Below are 23,914 nucleotides of genomic sequence, written 5' to 3'. Positions count from 1 at the left end.
AATACTGGAACTTACACAGTTGTTAGTAGTCAGGCTGGAGGGAATACTGACTTCTGGCCTCTCTAACTGAGAGAGTTACTCCCTCTCTCAGTAGTAACTCAGGGGTTAGTGGTTTATTTCAAACTGCCTTGTGGTTGGGATGATGTATTGTAATATGCTTGCTATATCTTAAATATTGAGAGGTATAATATTGTTCCTGTAGGGAAAGGGCATGGTCTTTCTATAACACCACTGCCAGCTGGTCACATGATAGGCGGCACAATTTGGAAGATTGTCAAAGATGGAGAAGAAGAAATTGTTTATGCTGTTGATTTCAATCACAAAAGGGAGATGTATGTACAACATAGCAAATCATATTTTTTTTCCAAACTGCAGTTACTTTGCTGCATAATTTAACAGCGCTTGATAAATACTTATGGAGGGAACTTTGCATTGCCATGAAATATTGATTGCCAACTTTACTTTAAATCAAATAGCTGGTTTTAATGGTGGCTATGTACAACAGAGCAGTAAGGTCTCTGTTTCCTCCTTCTCAAATCCTGTTTTCAATTTAATTTTAAGTTTTGAAGCAGCAAATGTCCAATGCCACAACTTGGGGAGGTGGGGGGGATTTCTTTTCCCAATTGAAAAGGGAGAATAAAACGTAAATTGCTTCTTTTTATTTTTATTAAAAAGAGACACTATTTTCTAAGAAGGAGAATGAGGCAGTGATAAATAACTGTCCCTTTTAGTAGGGAAAAACAACTACGTGAATTAGCCCCTGAATGCCAATATATGGTCCAAATTGTAATCAACTTGGTGGGGTGGGAGTGGGGAGAGACATAAATGTTGCATAGTTGTTGCCTAGGTACAAAATTCAGATACCAAAGGCTTCAGTGTTCTGTAGTTTACATGTCCTTTTTTGTGGGGGTGGGAAGAGAGGTTTGAATCTTAAATTTACACTTGTAGGCAATTGTAGTGTTCATTTTCTTTGGTCAAAATGTGGATACAGGGCAAGTTTTGCTTGTAGGAACATTCACAGCTGGTCTCAAAAAGAAGTAATTCATGAATAAGTCAAATAGGACAGACATTTCTTAGAAAATAAAAAAAAATATATAGGTGACTTGGTGCTTAAAATATTAGAAAATAAAGAATTATATTTAGATTATTGAGGAAGTGTTTAAACTCCTTTAAAAGAGGGACAAGGGCAAACCTCCCGTTTCTTCTCCCTGCCGCCCCGAAAAAGAGATTTTATATTCTATGTTGCTTTAGGAAGATTGCATTAAATTAAAATGTAGTAAAGGGACATATGGAGACAAGAAAATAATTGCAGAGTGGAAGAAGTTCGCAGATTTAAAACATCAGTTGTTTGGGATTTGTTTGCCTTAAGCTAAGTTTAAGGGGTGGCGAGAGGTTTCAGGGAAGGAAAAGCTCGACAGATAGCATGGCAGCTTCACCCTGCTCTAATTTTCTATCGGCCTAAACAAAACTCTTCTAGCTAAACATGGCATTAGTACATGGTCATGAAGCCAGATCATAAACTCCATGTTCTAGTACATTTTCTCTTAAGAAATACCCTCTGATTCTTACAATGAGAGAGATTTTTCAAGGTATTTTTATTAAAAAAAAAAAAGTGAGATTCTATTTGAAAATTTGCCAAATAATGGGAAATGCCAATTCTGCACATTGAAAACTAGTTTTTATGACTCTTTTTGCCTTTCCAATGCAAAAACTGAACTTGTTTGGCCTAATTTTTTTCTTCAGCCATTTAAATGGATGTTCTCTGGAAATGTTGAGCAGGCCTTCACTGCTTATCACAGATTCCTTTAATGCTACTTACGTACAACCCAGACGGAAGCAAAGAGATGAACAACTGTTAAGTATGTATTTTGCCAAATTGGTTAAAGCAGTAGTATGGAAAATATCAGTTTTTTTAATTGTTATAAATTCTTTCCTTCTACAACAAATGCAGTATACATGAAAATTGAGAATCTTAGTTTTCTTTTAAGTTTCTTATTTTTAATTTTATTTTTTTGACACTAATGATCCTGTGAATAATCATATTTTCAAATAAAAAGTGATTGTCATGCTTCCTAGTATGATCCAAATACTTCATGTTTTGATCTAGCCTGAGCTGATCTGTTCTTGAGATAAGGAAGTAAATTTCAATAGTTCTTTGTTTCATTTAAAAAAAAAAATTAAAATGGAGTTAAAAAAAAGAAATTACTATTAAATATTAAGGCTGAGCCTTTCTAAGATGTGTAGGAGGTGCACAGCTCCCATTGACTTCAATGGGAATTTGCATTGATATCTCTTTGAAGCTGAGATTTTCAGTGCTGTTTATCTTCATTTAATCTTTGAGTTTAGTTTAATCCGATATCTGATGTTTGGTAGAGGAAATAAAATCTCTCTCCTCTTCTAATTGTGGTTCATGTGTAGCTACTTTATTTTATTTTTTTATTTCTCCTCTCCCACCCTACTCCAGCCAATGTCTTGGAAACGTTGCGAGGTGATGGAAATGTGTTAATAGCCGTGGATACAGCAGGCAGAGTTCTGGAACTTGCCCAACTTCTTGATCAGATTTGGAGAACAAAAGATGCAGGATTAGGAGTCTATTCTTTAGCACTTTTAAATAATGTCAGCTACAATGTAGTGGAGTTTTCTAAATCACAGGTGTGTTTTGATACTAAAATACAGTTATAAAAGGACTAATTATTTTTATTCTTAATAGTGCTTGATAACAGTAGGCTTATCCAAGAACATGTAGTTCTGTTTAACAGGAAGAAAATTTCCTGTGTTATTGGTCTGACTTCCTTATTCCAGAGTGGGCACTCATGATCTAAATTCTCTCCATCAAGTAACATACAACCAGAATACTGCCAATGTGGCATGACTTGTTACATATGGAAATCCATTTTCTTTGTACCACATAACCTGTTAACCTAAGTTGCAGTTGTGAAAAAGGAAAATTTTAAAAATATTTAATTTATATACAGGATATGTGATAGTCTACAAAGAAGTATTGGTAAAGAGACTGATTTGATGTGTGTGCATGCTGCACCCATCAACTTGAGAATCTCTAGAAGAGCATTTTTAATGTTGTCAGGTACAAGTACATTGGTTTTAGTTATTACAAAGTACCATGTAAATCCTACAGATGACTTGACACTTTTTTTCAATGCCACCCATAGGTTGAGTGGATGAGTGACAAACTGATGAGGTGTTTCGAAGACAAGAGGAACAATCCATTTCAGTTCCGCCATCTCTCCTTATGTCATGGTCTTTCTGACCTGGCTCGAGTGCCTAGCCCAAAAGTCGTGCTTGCCAGCCAACCTGATTTGGAATGCGGGTTTTCAAGAGATCTCTTTATACAATGGTGTCAGGATTCTAAAAACTCTGTAATTTTAACTTATAGAACCACACCTGGGACACTAGCACGATTCCTTATAGATAACCCTTCTGAAAAAGTTATAGATATAGAGGTAAGGAAATACGTTACAACAAAGATTTTCTGATGTTTACCAACTGTGGCAGTGCATGCAAAACCTACCTTAAATTTGTTTTTTGATTGTGCTATTGAAAATTTTGTCTAGTTGCCGAGAGAAATCTCAAGCCACTTGTTTCTTGATGTGTGAAATTTTAGGTATAGTTTGGCATCGTCAAACAAGACTAAGATCAAAAGTAGATTTTATTATAGGGAATTATTAAATATTAGCTGTAGGGTAAGGTTAAGAAATCTTTAGAGTAAGCATGGAAACTGCTGAAAAATACCTTAGGCCTCACAGAAGCACACCCATGTTACCTTAAATAGTTGCCATTGAAAAGTCAATGGGAAATGTACAGTAGCTTATTTGGACCAAAAATATCACTTGGAAAAAGAAAATTAAGACAGGTGAGGTTAATATAATACTATACATTTATGAAAATGAAATGAAGGGTGGAAAATAAGAGGAACAGTTGATTCGTATAACTGAGTTCAATCATTTTCCATACTACACTTAATTCCACCTGCCAAATATTATAGTTTGTATGGGAGTATATACACCTGTGACTTTAAATGAGTTCTTTAGTAATTCCCATGCAGATTCTACAGCTTTCTTTTATAATTTCCTAAAAGCATAGGATGACACTTCATGTGTTGTTGTTCTCAGGACACATTATTATTTATAATAACTGTTACTATGGCTTTCTTTAAAGCCAGAGTGAAATTTGCCACTATTCTCTATAATAATTTTCAACTTTGGCATTCTGTTCTTGTTTGTCAGTGGCACAGATAGGGAAAGCAGAATACCAACACTGAATGTTATGGGAGGGAGTGGGGGGAAAATAATTCCACCACTGTAAGTTGTTAAACGAAGATCAGTTTCAATTTAGGAGTTTTGTAAAGTGAATCAGTTGATTTTTAATACAATTTTAGGATGACTATTTTAATGTTAAAAGCATAGTAATACAATATTCATTCAATTTTAAGGGTACTAGAGATTTTATTTCCATTTTAGAATAAGTTACTACTCAAACTGAATGTGGGTGGCAGAATGTAGCCTTAATCACTTTGCATGTTGACGAGTTCCAGAGGGGTAGTCGTGTTAGTCTATTTTCAGCAAAACAACGAGAGTTCTGTGGCACCTTAAAGACTAAACAAATCTAACAAATTTATTTGGGCATAAGCTTTCGTGGGCAGAAACCCTCTGCCCACGAAAGCTTATGCCCAAATAAATTTGTTAGATTTGTTTAGTCTTTAAGGTGCCACAGAACTCTCGTTGTTTTAATCATTTTGGATTCCTGATGCTGATTATGACTGGGTAAAAGTTTTTTAATCAGTGCAATAGAAGAGGTATTAAAACTTATAAGTTATAGTTTTCCCTCTCCTTTTGTATCTTTATGCTTTTTTCTTTTTAGTTGAGGAAACGTGTCAAACTTGAAGGGAAGGAACTTGAGGAGTACTTAGAGAAGGAGAAACTAAAGAAAGAAGCAGCTAAAAAGTTAGAACAGTCCAAAGAGTAAGTATATTTCCTATTAACTCAGTGGCTCTTAATGCCAAAAACACAGCCACTGGGTAACCAATATGATACCTCACTTACCTTTTGGAAACAGCTGAAAATTGTAGCTTCCAGTGGTGAAAACATGTCAGATCATTAATTAGTTAGCTCTAGAGTTCTGTTTTAATGGGCCATTTTCAGCTGACTTTGTCCACCATCACAAGTGCTTTCTCAAGTTCATAAATCATCTTTGAACTTCAGCAATAATGGATTTTAAATGTTTCTAAATGTTCATTAATTGCAAAGTTAGGCATGTGACAGTCTGAGTGCAGGCAATAGCCAGCAAATGTTTGGTGATGTGTAGTGTAAAATTTTTCTGTGTGCATGCGTGTAAAATGAAACTTAAAGAAATAACTTGAAAATCCATTTTGGGGTGACATTTCAGAGCAGATATTGATTCCAGTGATGAGAGTGATGTTGAAGAGGATATTGATCAGCCATCAGTGCATAAAACTAAACATGACTTGATGATGAAAGGTGAAGGTAGCCGGAAAGGAAGCTTCTTTAAACAGGCCAAGAAGTCTTATCCGATGTTTCCAGCTCCAGAAGAAAGAATTAAATGGGATGAATATGGGGAGATTATCAAGTATGTGTACAATAGTAATACTTATTTGCATTGTATTTTGCTTTTGAGGCACTTGTGACATCCCTGTGAAATAGGTATTATTCCCACTTTAGATAAAGGATAACAGATTAAAAATTAAGACAATTTGCTGTAGGCCCCACAGAAAATTAGTGATAGAATTAGTGAATGAAATTAAGAAATTCCTACTTTCCTCATGCTCAATCCATTTAGATCATGCTGCCTCTTTAGGCACTTTCTTAATCCTAGAAGAGAGCAGAGATTAAATTCTTTTCTGTTAAATGTGAACCTGATTTTTGTTTAAATTACATAATCTGATTTGTAAACTTTAAAATGAAAAGAAGGGAAAATATTGTCTTTTCTGGAAGCCAGCAGTTTCTATTTGCCTTCGAAGAAACTCCTATTAAAAAAAGAGAATCTTGCAGAATGTTAGCTGATTGTAAATGCCAGAAATTGGAATATCTAAAAGATATTAATCTGGAAGAAATATGTTTAAGGATATTCCATTCCAGATGAGCTGTATTTCGATATTGGGATCTTAAATGGTTTCTGATGAATTTACATGCTTTTAATTGTAAGGCAACTTGGTGATATAGTGTAATAATAAATATTGTTTGTACAGCATCTAGTACCATGGTGCTATTTAATACAAATAATTAAAAAAAAAAATCCAACATTAGGCCTGAGGATTTCCTAGTTCCAGAACTTCAAGCAACTGAAGAAGAAAAGAGCAAATTAGAGTCTGGTCTGACAAATGGAGATGAGCCCATGGACCAAGATTTATCAGATGTTCCTACCAAATGTATTTCAGCAACAGAATCAATGGAAATAAAGTGAGTGTTTTGGGTTTTGTTTTTTTGAGGGTTTTTTTGAGGGTTTTTTTTTTTTTTTTTTATAAGCTCATAGCTGGAGGGCACTGTTTGTCAGATTCACAATTGAAATGGCTGATCCAAACTGTGTTTAGTTACTACTACTACTACTACTACTAAATTTAGTTTTGCTTTTTTTCCCCAAAAAAATATTTTTCAGGCTTGAAACTTCATGATGGCTTTTTTTTTCTTTTTTAAGTTCAGAGGCATATTTTTCTGGAGAACTGGAAGATAATTTGTTGCGGCTTTTTAAGTTTGTGAAAAAGGGCAGAAAATAATTGAAATAGCTTCATGTATTTCAAGTACTATCAGCTAATCCTTTTTTTGTAAAGGAAACTAATTGAAAGAAACCTACGTCAATGTAGCTTTAAATCATTATTTTACAGCATCCAGAAGGATGCTAGGTGCCTTGCAACACAAATGAAAAAAGACACACACACACACACACACACCCCCCCCCCCCCCCCCCCCCCGTGCTTGGGTGACTTAAAGGGGTGGGGGAGAATTCCACTGGAGCAGGCACTTTTTGGTCTGCCATATATGGTCCAACTGTAGCTTTCTTCCCACCCTCTTCTTCTTGCAGTCTCTGGCATTTTGTGGGGCATAGTGCACATAACTACTTGCCATTCTAATTTATTCTGTAAGCAACATGTTGGAGGGTTCTGTAACTTACAGTAGCCCCACCTCCCTGGGCTACCTAAACTAGGCTGGGGCCTGTTTTGGAGTCAGGAAGGCACAAAGTGGATTAATGCTTCCTATGGGCTGCATCTTTTGTGCTGCTCATCCTGGAGGGGTGGCACAGAATGTGACTCGTGGTTCCTACCCTGAAGAGCTGAATCTACTTTCATACATGATATGGGATATAAGGCAGGAGGGGGAATGGATGCGGAAGAGCAAGTGTTACAACAATAAGATAACACCATTATTCTTTCTAAATTTAGAAGATAAAGCATTAAGAATTGTTTTCTTTTTAAATCAAACTAGAGCGAGAGTTACATACATAGACTATGAAGGACGCTCAGATGGTGACTCCATTAAAAAAATCATTAACCAGATGAAGCCACGACAGTTGATCATTGTCCATGGGCCACCTGAGGCCAGCCAGGACCTTTCAGAGTCTTGCAGAGCTTTTGGTGGGAAAGATATTAAAGTTTACATGCCCAAACTTCATGAAACTGTAGATGCAACCAGTGAGACTCACATCTATCAGGTAAGATGGTGGAATTTGTCAATTGTTTGAGTACTGAGGGATGTGAGAGAGCTACGTTGATCAGATTCTGTCATTTATTTGGCTTTGCCTTTTGGATGGAAAGAAGATAATGGTATGAACACTTACATCTAGTCGAATTGAGGCAAGACAATTAACTTTTGTTTCTGTGGAAAGATGGAAACATTTCCATTATCTTGTGGATATTGCTTATGTACTGTATATGTATTATAAATGTAATCTCTACATTAATAGAAGTTTACATATTTAAGCATGCAGTTATAATCTTAAAGTGCAAAAGGAAAGTTTCTCATTCAACTTGCTCTGCTGAACAGCTTGTATATATTTAGGTATGCATTTGAGTCCGTCCTGCATCCCTTGTGTATCCAAAATTCTTATTGAAACTGCTATAAGAGTTCTGGGTGCAAAAGAAATGCAGGATGGGACCCTTAATAGCTCAGGTACTAACTGAAAATATGCATGTGAAGTAGGAGCAAGTCAGTGTTACTAAAAACTGTGTGCGCGCGCATGTGTTTTAAAAAAAAACATGACAGAAACTAGGGATAAATGGTCCCAACTAAGTTAGGGAGAAGAGTTGACATCTCAGTTCTGGAAAAAAAAAAACAACCCAGGTTTATTTTCTGACAATATTGAAAGGTCTCATTTAATCTGTTCCAGAATAAAATATTCTGATTTTCCATTTTGAAAAAAACTTTATAATAAAAAATGTCAAAATTAAAAAATGTTTTGATGGACCTGAAATAAAATTTGTTTTGGAATTTTCCTTTATGATGAAGAACTTTAGAACTTTCAAGTCTCATTTGAATTCTGAAGAGTGTCCAATTTCAAAACCAGTCATGAAACAAATTTTCTGCTCTCTGCACAGCACTAGTTCATGACTTTGCTATTTCTGTTGTTGGGTTAACAGGGTGCATAACATCTCAAAAAGAAACAGATGGGGGCATCAGAAAATGAAGAAGAAATCAAATTTAATTTTTGGGAGGATTGTGATGTGTGTTTATAATGAAACCTTTGCAAGTCTCCTTCATACACTTGATCCTAACAGCAGCATCTGGGCCTGGGAGCACAATGCCACTGTGGATAGTGATGTCTCAAAGAAGGCAGGTTTTTACTGGAATCTGTTAAAATCTTAGATGCCAGTTGAATGTGGTTAAAAGTGATGTTTTAGTCACTTAAGGTTTAGATTTTTAATTTTTTCCCATTATGACTGGTAAAGGACTACATAAGTGTTGTTTAAATGCAAAGCTGATATATTGTATGGCTTTAAAAAAATCTCTCCAATAATTCAAACATAGTGGAAGGAACCTTTTTTAAACATCCCAAAACCAATCAAGGAAAATTTCAGCCCTAAAGGAAAGTATTTCAGATTAAAAATATGTGAAAAAAGGAGTTACAATGAAAGTCTCATATTACCCTAACTAGATCTTGCTGTCACAAAAGCTACAATCTGATTTATCTTTAAAAGAAAGAGCACTAATATTTGTATGACTTTTTTTTTCTGTTGCTTTCCGAACTAGTTGTGAGGTGCAAACTGTGTACTTTTCTTTTACTGTGCCTTGTTGTTTTTTTCTAAAGAGCATGATAGAGCCAAACAGCATAGTGTCAATGAATGGGGAAATGGTTAATTTTAAAAAAGATTGGTATGAAATGTGCTGTCAAGTTTGCTTATATAAATAAGTCAATACAGTTTTTGTCTGTGTGCAACTTAGGTTAGGTTAAAAGATTCTCTGGTCAGCTCCCTTCAGTTCTGTAAAGCTAAAGATGCTGAACTAGCATGGATAGATGGTGTCCTGGACATGCGGGTTTCAAAAGTGGACACAGGAGTCATTCTGGAAGAAGGAGAGCTGAGGGAAGATGGAGAAGACTTGGAAATGCAAGTGGATATGCCTTCTTCTGACTCCAGTGTTATTGCACAGCAAAAGGCCATGAAGAGTCTGTTTGATGATGATGATAAGGAAGTATGTGAGGAGAGCGAGATCATTCCTACTCTAGAACCACTGCCACCGCATGAGGTAGAAAAGCTTTTGCCTTCCCTTGGCTATTTGTTCTCTGTCTTTGAGTCTGATATTTATGGGGATGATTTGCAGGTATAGTTTTTTCAGCATTTTGAGCCTGACTTTAAGCAGGACTTATTCAGATAAAAGTCTCCTTAAAGTCAGGAACTTTGCTTGAGTAAGGTCTCCAGTATCAGACTGTTCATGTTGTTGTAAATTGGTGTCTTAGTGTGATTTTTACAGTTGTTACACAGCTACTGCTTTCTTTGCTTAGACTGTGAGTTTTTCAAGACAGAAAACATCTTACTGTATTTAATATACAGGACCTAGCACAGTGTGCCCCTGATCTCAGATGGGGCTTCTAGGTACTGATGCAATACAAATTATTATTTACTATGTGGTCTGTGCACCTACCATACATGGCTTTGGAAATTAGTTGGTATCACTCCTTGGATTTCCTCTTAAATTTCTTCTGACACTGTGGAAAATGTTTCCTCATCATATGTGGGTTAAAGATAGAAACACACAAATATCACTTCAAAAAGAAGCACTTGACTGTCCAGCAAAGACTCAGGCAGTGCAATTCTTATAGCACTCTTTTTCTTCAAAGTCCTCAAATACTTTTGCATAGTTGGATAAATATCATTAGCTCCTTTTAAGAAATGGAGAAAATGGAGCCCCTCAGACATTAAGGGTAAAGTCGTGTGCTGCAACTCTTAGCCCAGGTGGAGGTAGGTAGCCATCTTTGTATCCTCCCAAATCAGTACTGTGGGGGTCTCTGTACCCCTTGGAGCATAACTTAGTTAGGCATGGAGGGCTGTCTAAGTTATGGCAGTCTCTCTGGGCAATACTGTGTACTGTGTAGTGTTGATTGTTGGGGCACCACTCCCAGCACATCCCCTGCCCCAGGGCTTGTGGGGCATCCTACAAGGGCAGCCTTATGGCTGTCTTACACAATGCCTATGCAGAGGGAAATCATCCCTTGGCTAGACACCGGGCTTATAGGGCTCTCTCATCTGGCATAAAAGGGCTGGAGCATAGGTGAGAATCTCACCCTAGCTAACTTTCCCAAGGTCACAGAGCTGGAAATGGAAACCATAGTTTCCCATGCCCTACCCACAGGTCCATGCTCCCAGCACAGATCAAGAGTTGCTAGTGAGGAGGCCTTCCTAAAATCATTACACCTATCAAAAGGGAAATTGATTGGAAAAAAATATTTCTTCTGACACTGAGGTACTTTATAATAAAGGCTTCATAAAAGTGTTTTAACTAAAATCTTTAGCACATTTCTTCTTTGTACTTTATTCATTGAAAGGTTCTTGGACATCAATCTGTCTTCATGAATGAGCCGAGACTGTCTGATTTTAAACAAGTTCTTCTGCGAGAAGGAATTCAAGCTGAATTTGTAGGAGGGGTACTTGTGTGCAATAACCTAGTGGCTGTTCGTAGGGTAAGTGTGTTGTTTTTAAAGTATCTAGAATATGTGCAACACATTGTGATGGTATACAAATTATCTCCCACCCTGCAAAGATAATAGATTCAAATATGTTTTTTGTTTCAGACTGAAACAGGGCGCATTGGATTGGAAGGTTGTCTTTGCCAGGACTTCTATAGAATAAGAGATCTTTTATACGAACAATATGCCATTGTCTAAAGGAGATTCTGTGAAGATGTCTTTATTTGAACTTTAAAAGATAATGGGGATTTCTCTCTCTTTATTTTCGTGGGTTTCTTTTGTAGTTTTCTAACTTATACAGAAAATACTGATTCTTCAGAAAAGTTAGACATCAGAACCCAGTAAACTCATCCAAACAGGTAAATAACTGCTACCACAGCTCTGTGTAAGACATATCTTGGTACATTCCACATTGTTGGCTTTCAAACTGTTAAAGAATATTGTTGCAAATACCTTTGATATGCTATTGTTGAGATTGGCAGTGTTTCCTTTATGAACTTTGTTCCAAGAAGGGTTCAACTGGTCATAAACGTGCACTTGGACATGACATGACATACCAAGTCTCTGCCTAAGAATGCAAATATAAAAAAAATCAGTTTTCCTATTTCAAAAATACAAGAAAGTAAAAGCAGTCTTCTTGGGTTGTCTTTGATTTTTGTAGGGGGGTTCTTCTGCTGAACAACAGAAGGATGCTTCAGTAAAAGTTTTCTAGACCATTGAAAATTGGCCTTCTGTTTAATAGTGACTTTCATTCAGTGGTTAATATGCACCCTTGTTAATACTGTAACTGCTTTATGCTACTGATTGATACAGTACATCATAAGATATTGTGAAATAAAATCTGTCTATTGGATCAAAAAGACAGCTTTAAAATATCATAAGGCACCCTAATACAGAATGATTGGAAAAACAAAAGTTGTCTGACAGATCTGCTAACCACACATTTTTGCATTTTCTGGTTACTGTATATGTATTTATGAAATGTATAACTTCTAGCTGTTGCAATCTGTTATGCCAGTTATAACGACCTTTTGTGAATTCTGATTTTAATACTTTCAAGAAAAACAGACATCCGCATTCTGTTACTGATACTAAGCAGTGACCTGAGTTCCGGAAGATATTCTGTCCTTAAGTCTGAATTCTTCACTTTGTGGGTTTATCTCCTTGGTACCAGGTTTCATACTACTTGTTTTTCCTATTGCTGGCAGTAGGGATTACATCCATTGGTACCAAAATTTAAATTAGATTTTTAGTTGAATATGAACTTCTTACATTTCTGAATTTAAAATAGTTATGGAACACATGCAGAGCACTGGTCTATTCATGAGAAATTACTTTTTATTCTCGACCTTTGGTTTTAATCAGTATTTGAATTTACTGTTTGTTTTTTATTACAACAACTATGGCTTAAACTTGAGTTCTGCTTTCATTTGTTTAAAAAAAAAAAAAAACAAACAGAACTTTTAATGAAACCAGTGCTGTAGGCTGCTGATGAAGTGAAAAGTAGATCGCTGTTCATTCTTGACGATTAAGTGTTGTATGGTTAATCTGCAAGTTGCCTGTTTATACTGTTTAAAAGTTGGAATAGGAATTTTTAAAAAAACTGGGATAAGTAGCCAAAAACTTCTGGTACTAGGTGTAAAAATGTAAAGCATTCTAAAATATGATTGAGAGGAAATATATTGTTTTGCTACACACAAATTTCTGAGTAGGAATAATTACAACAGTGTGGTGGGGTGCTTTTTTTGTTTTGTTTTTGTTTTGTTTTTAAGTTTAACCAACACTTTAGAAAACATTACTTTCATTTTTGCCATGCTGGTAACCAGAGGTTTATGTTAACCCTTTGCCTCTTTAGTACCAATACTGTGACAATGCATGTAAATCTAAATCACGTTGGATGGTTGGTCACCTTTAACCATTGTTCCAATAGAAGTCTATTGGTAACATAACCTAACTTCCACATAGATAAATGGATTCTGGAGCTTTTACCCTGAGGGGTGAGAGATATTACATCAACATTCTGCTGAAATATATTGTACAAATTACTTGACAGTGTAAATTTGAAATGAAAATTTACTGTGAATTTTAAAAACTTAATTAGCCGGTACTTTCTTCTCTATTATTCTTTGTCAAAGTTACTGGCCTAATGGGTAAGGGAGAAGCAGCAAATTAATGTATCTTGATTTTTAATAAGGCTTTGGACACAGTCTCACATGAAATTCCCATAAGCAAACTAGGGAAATGTGGTCTAGATAAAATTACTGTAAGGTGGGTAAATAATTGGTTGAAAGACCATACTTCAAAGGTAGTTATCAATCCTTTACTGTCAAACTCGGAGACTTATTTAGTGGGTCCTACAGGAGTCAGTGCTAGTCAATATTTTCATTAATGACTTTGATAATCGAATGGAGAGTATGCATATTAAAACTTGCAGATGACACCATGTTGGGAGGGGTGCAGGCACTTTGAACAACAGGATTAGAATTCAAAAGAACCTTGATAAATTTGTTTGATCTGAAATCAACAAGATGAAATTCAGTAAAGACTAGTACAGAGGACTACAAGTAGAAAGGAAAAAAGTGCACTACTGCAAAATATAGTAGGCTGTAGTACTATAGAAAATAATCGGGGGGTTATAGTGGATCGCAAATTGAATATAAGACAGCAGTGTAATACAGGTTCGAAAAAAGCAAACATCATTCTTGGGTGTATTAACAACAGAGTCATATGTAAGATATGGGAGGTAATTGTCCTGCTGTGCTCATCTCTGGTGTGGCCTCACCAGCGTACTGTGTCCAGTTTTGGGCATCATAAAAGATGTGGATAAATTGGAGAGTCCAGAGGAGAGCAACAAAAATGTTATCAAGCTTTAGAAAACCTGATCTATGAGGAAAGGTGTTTTTAAAAAAAAACAAAAAACCTGCATGTTTAGTCTAGAGGCTGAAGGAGACCTGATAACAGTCTTCAAATATATTAACGGCTGTTTTGAAGAGGACTGTGATCAATTGTTCTCCATTTCCACTTAAGGTAGGACAAGAAGAAATCAGCTTCTTTTGCAGCAAGAGAGATTTAGGTTAGATATTAGGAAATCTTTTCTAAGGATAAAGATAGTTAAGCAGTGGCACACGTTACTAAGGGAGTTTGGAATCCCCATCACTGGAGAATTTTAAGAACAGGTTAGACAAACAGCTGGCAAAGATGATCTAGGTATACTTCATCCTGCCTCAGTTCAAGGGGATGAATTAGATGATATCTCAAGGTCTCTGCCAGGCCTGTATTTTTATGATCTTACAGTAATGAGAGGCTGAATTGAAACTGTTACTAGCAATAAAATCACATTCTATTTTAAAATGTGGTTCTAGCTTTAAACAAGGAACCCAACTGTGCCATTTTTAATTGCAATGTATTCCTAATAAAATTTGCTCACTTAATGAATAAGAGATTTTTTTCTAAATGACAACCCTGCCACTGCCATGTAAGCTCTAATATCAAGCTGTATTCTTTCTGTCTCATGCATCTTTTCAGGCAAAACTATGTCCTCAGTTACAGTTGTTATTAACTCTGTTTTCTTCAGTGGAAGTATCTAAGGGCAGAATTAGGATCTGTGCTTGTGATTCATCTGCAGTCTAAAGATTTCTTGGAGGTACAACACTGACTCCACAGCTGAGACTAGGACAGAAGGTCTGGAGGCACAGCCCTGGCAGCAGATCTGCAGTAGTTGAGGACCGAATCCCAGTGTTTCATTCTCCTCGCCCACCACTACTTCATGGAATTTGGAGGAAATAGCATGAAGGAATTTTAAGAGTTGATATTTTTGTATGGGAAAGAAATGTAGTACCATGCCTTTTAATTTATAAATATATTGAAGATGTCTCTAATCATTGGTCCCTATCACATAAGTTGGAGGCTTATCTTGAAGCTAAATCATGTGGGTGAAAGCCTCACTTTTATTTATTCTGTTTTTACCTCAACTCAAGTACTCACTGCCAAAATTGAAAATCTGCTTTTCCCGCCTCCCTGGGGCAATATTGAGAATTGTCTAAGGCAAAATATCCAGGGCAGCCTTTGAAAAATAAGTAAGTTTTTAACAGAGGGAAGTAGAATATCCCCAGTATTATATTGGAATTGCAGATACTTACGAGAACACTTGCGAGCAACTTTGGTAAAACTACACTGTAAAATTGGGACGTCTGCTATCCCTGTAATAATTGTAATTGGAGTCACACTTAACTTCATCATTTGGTATAAACAAGCAAAGGACACATCCCCTTTCGGTCCCAACTGTCATAAAAGTTCTACCCTAAAACACAATGCTACTATGCTGAATCCAAATCCCTCTAATGTTGCCTGGTACAAAAACTGTGTGAATTTCATTTGGGAAAGGGAGCATTTAGCCTTTGGAGAATATTTTAAGGTCAAGCATCATTTTTTTTTTTTTTTTTAAAGGCTTGCAATAAGATTTCAGGATAGAAGCAGCTAGAATTTTATATGGAACTTAACACTCCATGGCTGTTACTGATATTTAAAAAAAAAAAAAAAAATCTGTTAAATTAATTGAAAGCCTTTATGCATATAAATCTGTCCAGTTAGTAGAATATCAGGTTTTTTTGTTTGTTTTTAAGTTCATACAAAGCACCATAGTGTTTGGCTTTTTCCACCCTTTAAAAATAATGGTTGTAGGAGAGGAGGTGGTTTTTTATTTTAATTGGATGATGATTTGAAATATGGGGCTCAATCCCCAAATCATCTGTGTAAGGAATTAGTATTTAAGTTAATGGCAATTCAAAGTGAGCTGGGCACACAGTAAATGACATTACTTGTCAAAATCATAGTTTATAAAAGTCTAAACATTTTAAAAGATCAGGGTAAGGTAAGTTAAATATGGAGATCAAAAGACCTTTTTTCTGTGTTACAGAGAAGCTTTCTGGTTGGAAAGACATTTGAGTGTAAAGAGTAAACATTTTTGGTTCAAAAGCAAGTGTTCATCATTCTGTTGTATAACAGAATCTGTACAATAGTGACTCCTGTGTCTGATAGATATAGAATTGGGCAATTCACTGAGCCAGACATACAGAAATTCTTTTAGAAAATGCTTCTTTTTTTCTTTTGCTGTTTCCAGCAAGGTTGAGTTACACCTATGTGATAAGTGAAGCTTTTATAGAGAACTTTCTATGACAGTCTGTTTCCTCAAGGTACAATACCTAGCCAGACAAAACACTTCTTTTGCATGAAATAATGGTTGGTATGCATTATGGATTATTGGTATATATCATATTGCATGGCCAGAGTATGGAAGGAGAGCATTACATTCTGCTTGCCTAAATTTCCCCCAGTTTTAGAAGTTACTTTTCACTTCCTTGCCCTAACAATGATTTCCTGTAGCATTGCCTGGTTGTCCTGTTGTACTGTAGAAGTGGTGGTTGCATTTCATTGAAGGCTGAGTGATCAATCTCCTTTTTGTGTATAACGCCTTGATATTAGTAAATGGGGGGAGATTTAGAGAAAAAGTATATGCAATATATATATACATATATTTGCATACTGCTGGGGAATTTTTCCTTTGACTTCAAGGGAGCCAGGGTTTAGTTACCTGAGTTAACAAAAAGTTGGTTGGTTCTCCTCAAGCAGAGATCCAGGGCTAACAAAATCAGATGTGAGTATTCTGTTAAGCAAAGGTAGTTCTGACCTATCTACTGAGGAAGAGGAGGCTGAAATTTCCAGATCTAACTCCAAAGCAAGGTTTAAAGTAGTCTTTGAAGAATGTTTCTTGTGTTGTAAAGAATTTTTAGGAACTAGTCAACAGATGAGAATTTGTCCCCCTAAATAAGTCAGCCATATTCTTAAATACTGAGATTCTTTTATACCACAAACACTCAAGACAGGAAAAACCTTAAGGAAGATATTCTTATGTGGGTGGGTGGTTCCTGGCATCTCCTTTTCTCCACTTTTTACTTCCCTGGAAACATGCTTACCCTCTATCATTATTCATTACGTATTTTACATTTGTATTCTAAATATGTATATTTAGATTTGCTAGTCAGCAAAACTCCAGAAAGAGTATAGTCTGAAAAAATGGATTTTTAAAAATCCATGGATGGAGATTTGGGGGACTAGATTTTAATCATACTATGCACCACCAAAATGTACACTCGTGCAGGTGATATTTTGCCATGGTAATGTTAAGTAAAATAAACTACATTTGTTTGTCAAGTGGAACTTCTGTTGAACCATTAGCTGTTTTCTTTGAAAAGAGGTAATCTCTGGGAGACCAGCTCAGTATGTGAGGTTTAAGCAGTAATCACCTGTTGTTGCATAATCCTCTTCGGTGATGCAGACTGAGCTGTGGCTTAACAGCTGAACAACAATGAGCTAAGCAACTGCTAAAGCTCTAACAAAGGCTAGTTTGTACTGCAAGTCTGGTAAATGGAAATTGTAGTAAAGAAAAGATTCTTGATTTCAGTGAACTAAATTTTACTTAATTAAGCACTACTCATCCTCATGTACATAAGTCCCTTAATAGCTATTGGCCGAGATGGTCAGGGATACCGCCCCATGCTCCAGGTGTACCTAAACTTACAACTGCCAGAAACTGGGACTGGATAACGGGCTGCATCACTTGAAATTGACCTGTTCTGTTAATTCTTTCTGAAGCATCTAGCACTGGCCACTGTTAGAGATGAGATACTGGGCCAGTATGGCCATTCTTATATTCTCTATGCAGATTTTCCAGATTGAGGCAAACTTCTGTAAGGTCTGATCATGAAATAGATAGCTTTGAAGAAAATTAGCATTTGTTTTCTTGAATTGACAAAACCTTTGTGACTGTGTTGGATTAGGCAGCCCATCTCTTCCTGTGTTTCAGGTAGGAATTTTGATACCAGCTCTGTCTTTTTAGCTCTAAGTAAGAGAAACTAAAGGGAAAAAGTTAGTTATGCAGTGCATAGAATTTTGGTCACAGAATGTAAAAGCATAAATTAAAATAATGTGCCTTGGTCTCTGATAATAGTGGTTGAACTTGTTACTCACATTTCTAATATGTAAACTTTATTGTGAGAAGGGAAGAATTTCTACTTTCCACTACCATGTGTTGCATTTGTATAGTTACTTTATTTTATGTAGAAGTATCTAGCATTGTCTGCCTTTGGAATAAATTGCAAAAAAATTTAAAGAATCCACCTTTTAAAACTAACGACAGCTCCGCTCCTACCAACAGCTACCAACGATACCCAACCTACAAGTCAACTTGCATAAAAGATCCCATCCCCAAACAAACCTTAGTTCTCAAGACCAAGTATAAACAGATAGGTCAACAAACGAGACTTCATTATTTTAGATGGAGAGCAGTACATTTCAAAGCTGAGAGACCCTTACAGCACATGCTTTCCCCCTAGTCCTGTTCAGGGACTTCCTGCTCAGTCAACTTCACTGCTCATAACTACAGTAGACTGCTTTCCCCTATGTGCCTTGCTCTTACGCAGGGCAGTCCCAAGCCAGTTAGGGCTGTGTAGGTCAAAACAAGGACCTTAAACACCGCTTTGAAACCAAGAGGCAGCTAGCGTAGTAGACCACAGATGTCACGTGCTGCTATCAAAAAGTGCTGCTTAATAACCAGGTTGCCAGGTTTAATACATTTTAAAGTAACCCCACGTAAAGCAAATTGCAGTAATCCAGTCTTGAGGAAGTTACTTCTCCCTCTCCCTTATCGAAAAATAATCATTGTAACAACACTGTTGTGGACCATTACTGTAGAATATTGTATTTTTCTATAAAATAATGGAAAATCTGATAGGGTAGGTATTTGTACTTATTTCAGGTGTTTATGGTAACAAAGCTCAATAATTAATTTTGAGACCGGATAGGCTGCATGCCCTTATCCAACACTAATAGTCCCAAACGCTGTAGTAATAGTAGAAGATGCTACAACATTTTGGGAGAGCTAATTCAACTCCTTTCTGCCTATGAGAATTGATATGTTTTTGGTGATAGCCACTATTAAATCCCAACAATGAGGAGCACCAGCCCAACCAGTTGTAGATCTATCAGTCTCTGCTGAAAGGAACTAAGGGTGTGTCTACACTAAAAATTTAAATCAACCTATGGTAAATCGACTTACAGCCACCGCAATAATTACTGTGGTGGTTCATGTCCACACTGCCCTTCTGGTGGTGGTGCACGTCCTCACCAGAAGTGCTTCCACTGACTTGAGAGGCAGCGTGGGGGAGCTGACAGTCTGGGCTCTCAGCTCCATGTGCAGCTCCCCGCAAGGAGCCTGGATGCTGCCATGAGGCTCTCAGCTCCCTGTTCCAAGTTGGGAGTATGGCAACTGTCCAATAGGGAACCAAGAGCCTGGGAGAGCAGCCATGCTTCTGGCAGGGGATGGGGAGCCAAGAGCCTGGGGGGGCGGGGCAACCCAGCTGAGAATGGGGAGCTGGGAATCTGGGCAACAGTCCAGCTGGGAATGGAGAGCCTGGTGGACGCAGCCCGGCTCGGAGTGGAGAGCCTGGATAGGGGCCCAGGGGTAGCCAGGCTCTAGTTGGTGCTCCCCCAATCACCCAGCTTCTCAATTTTGGGGATCTAGCAGGGAGCTGTGAAATTGACAATGACAGCCAAGAGCCGATGTATGTAACCCGCAGGGTCCACACAGACACTGCGTCGCCCTGACTACACCAATGTAAGGCCTACGCCTCTTGTGGAGGTGGAGTAGTTATGTCGGTGTAGCAAGGCAAGGCTGTAGTGTGTATGCTGATAAAATAGGTCAAGGTAAGCTGCCTTATGCCGATGGAATGCTGTAAAGTAAACCAAGCCTTAAGCTCTAGCTTCCCCCCCACCCCCTTGAGACATGACATATTGAGCTATACAAAAGTGATGACAGCATTAAACTAGTCTCTGTAGAAGAGTTGATGCTTTAGACTATGGATTTTCAAACATCTGCATGGTGCGGTTCACAACGTCTGGGGATGTCACATTTTTATGGATTTCTCCCCTCCTGTTTGCATTGTATAACATGCTGTGGAAACGACAGCAATTAATTACACTGAAAATAACATTAGGAAAGTATTTATGTATTTTCAGCCGTCTTTAACGTACATATTTAGCAGCTGCAAATGAGGAGAGCCAGCACCAGGTGACGAGCCAACTCCCTGCAGACAATTGGCAGGTGCTCCACAAACCACAATGTGAGACTCTCTGCTTTTAAAAATTGAGACACATTTTCCTCTTCTGATGCCCTTGAAGAAGTTCCACAGCTGGGTGAGCAAGCTGCCAGTCACCTCTCCAGCTGTGGCACTGAAAGCCTGCCAGGCTGCTCTGTGTTATCGCACTACCCGTGGAAATCTGCTGCTTGCATTCAATAGCATACAGATAAATGAGAAAAGTCATCTTTGTTCCCCCATGCACTTTATTGGGTCAAATAAGTTAACATTTCGTTAAAAAAAATATTTTTTTAAAGCTACTGCAATCTGTTTTCCTAACACACCAGATACTCAGACTATATGAGCCAGACAATTCAGAGTTCTTTAATCCTTCCTCTGTCCCCATGGATGCATATAAGCTAAATCCTGGTTCTACTGTACTCTGGCAAAATTCCCACTGACTTGACTGCGAGTTGGATTTGACCTATCCTTTATAGCTTGTCAATTCTTATGTAATTTCAGTTTTTTTATAATCCCCACGATTTTACTAATGCACAATATTGCAAATGCACTGCAAAACTAGCCAATAGACATTACATCATTTGGATATCTCTAAACCTCATAAGCTGATTTAAAGTGTTAAGGTGGTTGTCTTTATGTAACTAGATCTAAATTTAATGTTTGTTATAGTCAAAAGAACACTTTGCTATAGCAAACCATGATCCTTATCCTGTTCTCTTTGGAGTCAATGGTAGAATCACCACTGACTCCACCATGATTGGCCCACATCTGTGAATTTAGAGGCTGGTAACTTGAGTAGTTGAATCATCTTCCTTGTTGTAAGATAAGTAATGGCTTTTTTGTGGTTTCTGTTCCTAACTGGAAAGCTGCATGCTCATTGCACAATAGGCACATTGACTTTGCTTTGGCTATGCTTGGTAGAATGACAAGTATCCATGGATCCATTCTTTGTTTCCTATGAGGGTAGGGAGAGCCATTTTTATGACACAGCTGATTTCAGCAGACGCACTACAGGGGAGCAAACAGCACAGAGAGAACACCACTGCTTCACAGCCAGTAGAGACTGGCAACCCATGGCATGCATATGGTACCTATGGCTGATTTTGAAAGGCAAGCAAACCGCTGGCCCAATTGGGGGCATATTTTGGGATGCCCTTCAGTTTATTTTTCTTCTGTTTACCATCCTGCCATGTACAGATCAAGTCCATTTATATTAATTTCAACTAATCAAAATTCCTGATTATCTGAACGAGCAGTGCCCCCCCCATGCTCATTTGGGTAATCAGGATTTTTGGTCCCTGAAGGTAGCAAGAGGGAGGGAGAGTAGTGGCAAGAGACAGGACCCTCCTTTGTACTGCTTGAGTGGAAGGAGTTGGGAGGAAGATGGGGCAGTGTAGGATCTGAGGAATGGAGCAGGTGACTGATCCCAGAGCCCGTCTCCTCCTTCACCCTGCCTGTCCCTGGCTCCTATTCCCAACTGCTGGCTGCTCTGTGAGATGTCCCATGCCCTAGCCCCATCCACCTGGGCCTGGCATCTGCCAGCTCAAAGGAAACTGCAGCCAAAGGGAAGGAAAGGGGCTGCTTGGTAGGAGAGAAGAAGGGCCTGAAGTAGCTTTGAGCCAAGGGAGGAGTTGGGTGCTGGAGCCATCCTTATAGCAGAGCCCCCAGCAGGGAACAGGAAGGAACAGCTAATGCCTAGTAGGCCAAACAGAAAGCCTTGGCAGGCCGGATCTGCCCGCTGGGCTGCCAGTTGAGGAACAGTGACCTAGAGGATAATAGGGTTATAAGGACTAGCCAATATGGGTTTGTCAAGAACAAATCATGGCCAAACCAACCTGATTTCCTTTTCTGACAGGGTTATGGCCTTAGTGGATGGGGGAAGTAGTAGATGTGATATATCTTGATTTTAGTAAGGCTTTTGACACAGTCCCATATGACATTCTCAAGCAAGCTAGGAAAATGTGGTTTAGATGAAATTACTGTAAGGTGGGGTACACAACTAGTTGAAAGACTGTACTCACAGTAGTTATCAATGGTTTGCTATCAAACGGGGAGGATTTATTTACTGGGTCCTTTGGGGGTCTCTCCTGGGTGCAGTACTAGTCAATATTTTAATTAAGGACTTGGAGAATGCAATGGAGAACATGCTTATATAATTCGTGGAGGACACCAGGCTGGGAGAGGTTGCAAGCACTTGGAGGACAGGATTAGAATTCAAAAGGACCTTGATAGATTGGAGATTTGTTCTGAAATCAGCTATATGGAGTTCAAAGTACTAAGTTTAGGGATGAAAAATCAAATGCACAACTACGCAATGAGGAATAGCTGGCTAGGTAGTAGTACTGCAAAAAAGAATGAAGGGGGTTTAGTGGATCATGAATATATAAGCCAACAATGTGGTGCAATCTCCACCAAAAAAACCCCAACGCTATTATCATGCTGAGGTGTATCAAATGGATTGTTGTAAGTAAGACACTGGAGGTAATTGTCCTGTTCTACTCTGCACTGGTGATGCCTCAGGTGGTACACTGTGTCCAGTTCTGGGTGCCACACTTTAAGAAAGATGTGAATGAATTGGAGAGACTTCAGAGGAAAGCAACAACAAAGATAAAAGTTTTCGAAAACCTGACATATAAGAGAAGGTCTTATTCATTATGTGAAAAAAGTCTGTAGTGTGGATGGTCATCACAGTCCTGAGATTCAAACAGACAGCTGTGGTCTTTAAACAGGAGCTCTACCCAGTGAGCTAAACCAAAGCTTCCTGCTCACTGAGCCAGTACATGCTATGCTAAGCTTTCCATGGCATGAAGATGTTCTTGTAAAATCACTACTAAGTTTTCTTGGAGATAAAACCATTCCTGAAGGGATGTACTCAATGTTCCTACTGGACTGATGCCTGGAATTTATACCTATCCAGAGTTCAAAACTGTTTGCAAAGATGGAGAAAGAGGCTGAAGATTGTAGAAAGTATGATACAGAGGCAAAACACTTTCAGAATTCTGCTGTAAAATGGATAGTTTTAAAATATTTTAGAATTTAGTTTTAGAATTTAACTACAGAAGAGGAAAAATGCTACATTTCCTCTGACAATGTTGATCTAGCTATCTAGGTCCATGATCCTGAAAGATTTCCCTAGACTTGAAAAATTTGGAACTCCATTTTCTTGCTGTTTTAATGATCTATACCCAGACATTTTCTCATGGCCTGTTTTTTTCCCCTTAAAAGGTCAAAATTGCCCAAATCAAGATAATTGTAGTGCTCCCAGCTTTGCTTGGTTCAGATTTAGATTGAATTTGTATACACTGAGATGAAATAAATAGACTTTTTTAATATATAAAGTCACAGAGTTTCAGGGGAAAAAAAGCAGGATTACAGTAAATATACTCCCCTCCCCCCCCACAGGGCTTTTTAACAAGAGTCTATTCCTAGCAAAGAAGATGCAAACCCATTATATTGTATTCCCAGCATACGTGAAAGCTATAGAGTCCCATAGCATCTGTTCATCATCTGGCTCTTGTACACTCTACAGCATGCATGGTTGATCTAGTTTTCTTAATCCCACTAGATCAAATATCCCTCCAAGGAGTTTTCAAATTGTTGGTCACTGTCCCTAT

General features: G+C 37.8%; 1 protein-coding gene across 4 annotated transcripts in view; it reads left to right on the top strand.

Annotated features, from left to right (window-relative positions):
• Nucleotides 1–18,319, top strand: part of CPSF2 (cleavage and polyadenylation specific factor 2) — a 28,617-nt gene extending 10,298 nt beyond the window's left edge. For 2 of the 4 annotated variants that reach the window (XR_010919522.1, XR_010919523.1), the window contains exons 5-16: nucleotides 203–332; nucleotides 1,744–1,859; nucleotides 2,465–2,652; nucleotides 3,171–3,461; nucleotides 4,879–4,979; nucleotides 5,404–5,604; nucleotides 6,282–6,434; nucleotides 7,455–7,680; nucleotides 9,408–9,710; nucleotides 11,008–11,142; nucleotides 11,254–11,507; nucleotides 14,723–18,319. Coding sequence is in view for 1 of the 4 variants with exons in the window: in XM_067547066.1 (XP_067403167.1) it covers nucleotides 203–332; nucleotides 1,744–1,859; nucleotides 2,465–2,652; nucleotides 3,171–3,461; nucleotides 4,879–4,979; nucleotides 5,404–5,604; nucleotides 6,282–6,434; nucleotides 7,455–7,680; nucleotides 9,408–9,710; nucleotides 11,008–11,142; nucleotides 11,254–11,346 (1,937 nt within the window). In the remaining 3 variants the exon portion in view is untranslated. Of the gene's footprint in view, nucleotides 1–202; nucleotides 333–1,743; nucleotides 1,860–2,464; nucleotides 2,653–3,170; nucleotides 3,462–4,878; nucleotides 4,980–5,403; nucleotides 5,605–6,281; nucleotides 6,435–7,454; nucleotides 7,681–9,407; nucleotides 9,711–11,007; nucleotides 11,143–11,253; nucleotides 13,256–14,722 lie in introns of those variants that run through there. The other 2 variants (XR_010919524.1, XM_067547066.1) reach the window with 2 other exon arrangements.
• Nucleotides 18,320–23,914: the final 5,595 nt, after the last annotated feature.

This window comes from Emydura macquarii, unplaced genomic scaffold (assembly GCF_026122565.2).
Source record: "Emydura macquarii macquarii isolate MOO-44397 ecotype Brisbane River unplaced genomic scaffold, CSIRO-AGI_Emac_v2 contig_1229, whole genome shotgun sequence".
NCBI lineage: Eukaryota > Metazoa > Chordata > Testudines > Chelidae > Emydura > Emydura macquarii.
This window is presented reverse-complemented; position numbering and strand designations above follow the sequence as displayed.